The sequence below is a fragment of the Tupaia chinensis genome, unplaced genomic scaffold (genome assembly GCF_000334495.1).
Source record: "Tupaia chinensis unplaced genomic scaffold, TupChi_1.0 Scaffold149964_2, whole genome shotgun sequence".
Classification (NCBI taxonomy): domain Eukaryota; kingdom Metazoa; phylum Chordata; class Mammalia; order Scandentia; family Tupaiidae; genus Tupaia; species Tupaia belangeri.
In genome coordinates this window covers 1293031-1294442 of record NW_006209806.1, presented here as the reverse complement: position 1 = coordinate 1294442, position 1412 = coordinate 1293031, and the positions used below count along the sequence as shown (strand labels likewise).

General features: G+C 72.2%; 1 protein-coding gene across 1 annotated transcript in view; it reads right to left on the bottom strand.

Annotated features, from left to right (window-relative positions):
• LOC102468362 (fizzy and cell division cycle 20 related 1) overlaps positions 1 to 1140 on the bottom strand; it is a gene marked incomplete at its 3' end in the record, with an annotated part of 20956 nt that extends 19816 nt beyond the window's left edge. The window contains 3 exon segments of the mRNA XM_027769595.1: positions 31 to 156; positions 1062 to 1089; positions 1091 to 1140. Coding sequence (XP_027625396.1) covers positions 31 to 156; positions 1062 to 1089; positions 1091 to 1125 — 189 coding nt within the window.
• Positions 1141 to 1412: the final 272 nt, after the last annotated feature.

The window sequence follows — 1412 nt, the reverse complement described above, 5'->3', positions numbered from 1 at the left end:
CGCCCCGCCCCGCCTGGCTGGCGCGCTCACGCTGATCCTGTGGAAGTTCACGCTCCAGTTGGCCCCGGCCCGCGAGGGGATGAAGCGGTCTCCGTGTTTGCTGGGGGACGACACCGGCGAGTTGGCGGGCGTCAGGGTGCGCCGCATCTCGGACACCTACGGGGCGGAAGGTGGAAGGCGGCAGCGTGGGCACTTCGGCCGGAACTCAGGGTGCGACCCTGATTCCCCGGGGGGTACCGGAGGCCGTCTGGGTCAGGGAGCCCTTGCAGCCCCCACGTCCAGGCTTCCCCAGAGCACAGGGCCACAGAGAGGGGAGGGGTCTGGGGCGGGGCCAGCAGACGGACTGTCTCTAAGTGACCACGACAACAGCCAGGGCGCTGCAGGACAGGGCCGTGGGTGACCACCCTGCCCTGTCCTGGAGGCTGCTGCCCTCAGCCCCACGCCCCAGCCCTGGCCTGGCGACCCCTCTCCCCCACGGAGTATACATCTGCTGCCTCAGCCTGGGGCTCGGTGTCCTGCCCGTCCTGACCCGGTCCCCCACGTCCCTGGGACCACAGCTGCCCCCACACCGCCTGGTTGGGCGGGGCCAGCAGTGGACCCCCGGCCTCTCACGTGGCCTCCACCTGTTGCTCAGGAGGGTCTGCGCACACCCGCGCTGGGCCGGCGTCCCTCTCCGGAAGGACCCAGCCCACGGGTGGCATCTGAAGGGGCTGGACGTCCCTTCATAAGGCCCAGACTGCAGCCCCAGCAGGTCCGCGTGAGCCCCGTGTCCACAGGAGGCCCAGGGCCTTACCCGCCGCCACCTGCCCCTCACCACACCTGGCCTCCTGCAGCACCCGCTGTGGGCACGGCAGGGCCCAGGCTCACCGGCCTGTGCGGAACCCGGTGCCTTCCGTCGACCAGGTCAGGCGCTCGGGCTGTGTGGACAGCACCCACGTTCGTGTCTACACCCGAGAGCCCCATGTCTCAGGGCTCTGGTTCTGCTCTAACCCCGCAGGGTCGGCCCGTGCGCCCGCGGCCCCGCGCTGAGCCCGGCCCTGGGGAGGAGGCGCAGCACTCACGCACGGCATCGTGTTCTCGTTGGGGCTGGCGGCGCGGCACCCGCCGTTCGTAGTCCTGGTCCATGGCGGGGCTCGGCCTTCGGGAGGGAGGGAGGCCGGGTCAGCCCGGGCGGGTGGCTTCCAGGGCGAGGGGCGCTGGTGACCTCAGGGCCACGTCCCAAGTCCCCAGCCCTGCTGTAACCCCCGGGCCCCGCAAGCCGAGACACAAACAGGGACGGATGGGCGCCCCATCTCCAGGCCCCGTGCAGGCCCGCCCAGCCCTCAGCCCCCGCCTGCCGGGGCTGGGGCCCCCACCGAGCTCGGCCTGGCTCACAGCCCTGGCGGCACGGTGGACGTGACAGCAGGACGGCT